Here is a 1,998-nt window from a genome sequence, read left to right on the forward strand (position 1 = left end):
GGACAACATGCGGAGGTGGGCGCAGAGTGGGTTCTCCCTAATGGCAGTGGCCATCCTTCCTCGTCTGTAGGGCTGGAGCCCCACTGCCCCTCCCCAGCCCCGGAACACACAGGACCCACCTGCACAGGCCTGGGCAGGGGCGTTTAAGGGCTTCCCGGCCTCACAGTCCCTGCGCTGGGCTGCCCCCGCCCCCCAGGCCCCATCCCCCGACTGGCTCTCACAGCAAGAACACGCCACATTTATGCCCGCGATGCTGTCGGTAGGCCAGCCAGGGATCCAGGGGTGGCCGCCAGGGCTGGGGCCTCTCCACTCGCTGCAGCCTCTCCACGTCCTCGGGCAGCATCACGTGCACCATGTGTGTCCCTCCCACGTCGTACCTGTGGGACAAAGCTCAGAGCCCTGTTCGGGGGGCCGTGTCCTCCCCTGGGCCTCACTCTGCAGAACCAAGCCCGCCTGCCTCCTGTTGGCCTCCCTTCTCCCCAGACTGTGACCAGTGGCTCCAAGCAGGCGCTCCCTCCCGCTGTCTGACCCAGGAAGACTCTTCTGCTCTGTTGTCTGTGGTCTCAGCAGCCAGCCGGGGAGGGCTCCGTCCTCACCAAGAGCCGCGGCGACCATGGTCCAAGGCACAGAGCAGCCACCGCTCAGCTCCCACCCTGCCTTCCAAGGATGCGCGCAGAGCACAGGCCACAGGTGCCCGGCTGGGGTGTGGCTGTGCGCGTGCGCGGCGCCTGGCGAGGCCTCAGCAGCCAGTAGGGACCAATGGTGAGGGCGCTCTCCCCGAGACCGGCAGGAAGGGCTTTACCTGAAAATGGGCCCCAGCTCCTGGAAGGTCCGGTGCATCTCCAGGTGAAGGTTCTCAGAGCCCTGCGCCCTCCAGATCTGCAGCACCCTCATCCACTTGTTGCCGGGACACCGGGGTATGGCTTCGAAGGGCAGAACGGCCTTGGGGGCTGGAGCGGCTCTGGTGCCCAGTGCGCGTGCCCAGCTCAGGGACAGCCGGCGCCCTGCCAGCCACCCCCGTGCCTTTGCCCTGAATGCCATTCTGATGCTCCCTCTGCCCCCGGTCAGCGCAATCCTTTTATCTCGCCTGGAGGCCTGGACCGGACGACTTGATCACGTCATGGGAGAAGCTGTCCCTGGACCAGGCCAGGGGACCCGGGGCAGGGGTCAGGGCTGGAGGCCTCCAGCTGGAGGAGGAGGAAAGAGATGAATGGGCGCCTCGTCTCGCACTTACGCAAGGCTTGCTGGCGGGTGGGTGTCGAGAGCAAGTGCAGGGTCTGGACTGGGGGCTCAGTGGGGTTGGGTGGAGGTAGGGGGCTCAGTGGGGGAAGGGAGCAAGATGGATGGGTCCCTTATCTTATCAAGAGATGAGAGGGGCCTGGGCTATTTTCCTCTCCTTTCTACAAGGACCCGGAGCAGGAAGGGGTGGGAGGGCATTAATCCCATTAACCCATGGGCCTTTTCGGACCTCCCTTCCCCAGGCCCAAGGCCGGCTGCAGGAGCCCGAGCCGGGATCCGTGAGCCGACAAGGGTCCCCGCCAGGGAGAGCCCTCAGTCCCATGAGGGTAGTTAGGGGAATCCACAGACCCAGCTGGGGATGGCACTGATGTGGCCGAGGCCCTGTCTGTCAGGCCTGGCTCACGAGCAGGGGGTGCCCAGGACACGAGGGTCACTGATGGGGTGGCCTGCAAGCCACTCCCGGGGCAGGGAAGGAGAGGCACAGCTCGCCTTGGCCCATGCTTGGCCGCCCCGCCCGGTCTGTGCTCAGTGCCCAAGCCCTCCTTTCTCATCCGTGGGAAGCGTGCTCTCGGGGGTGCAGACTCGGAGCTCAGGCCAGGGACCGCAGGATCGAGTCTGTAATGGGGGGTGTGGGCACGGGCTCCCCGCCCTCTGGAGGGTGGACCCACAGTTTGGGGTTCCAGGGCATCTATCTCCCCGCCGCCTGCCGGCACTCCCACGAGGTAGCTATCGCCGTCATTGTTCTCATGTTCAGAGGAG

The 1,998-nt window shown here is 65.8% G+C and overlaps 1 protein-coding gene across 1 annotated transcript; it reads right to left on the reverse strand.

The window, feature by feature from the left end:
- Positions 1–221: 221 nt before the first annotated feature.
- Positions 222–1,441, reverse strand: LOC117797623 (cytochrome P450 11B1, mitochondrial-like; the record flags this gene model as incomplete). Its single annotated transcript, XM_034650034.1, has 2 exons — positions 803–1,441; positions 222–377 (listed from the first exon to the last, which is right to left on the reverse strand). Coding segments are annotated over exons 1-2 (395 nt in total), but the record flags the coding sequence as incomplete, so codon positions are not given.
- Between the last annotated feature and the right edge of the window lie 557 nt (positions 1,442–1,998).

The sequence above is a fragment of the Ailuropoda melanoleuca genome, unplaced genomic scaffold (genome assembly GCF_002007445.2).
Source record: "Ailuropoda melanoleuca isolate Jingjing unplaced genomic scaffold, ASM200744v2 unplaced-scaffold10028, whole genome shotgun sequence".
NCBI lineage: Eukaryota > Metazoa > Chordata > Mammalia > Carnivora > Ursidae > Ailuropoda > Ailuropoda melanoleuca.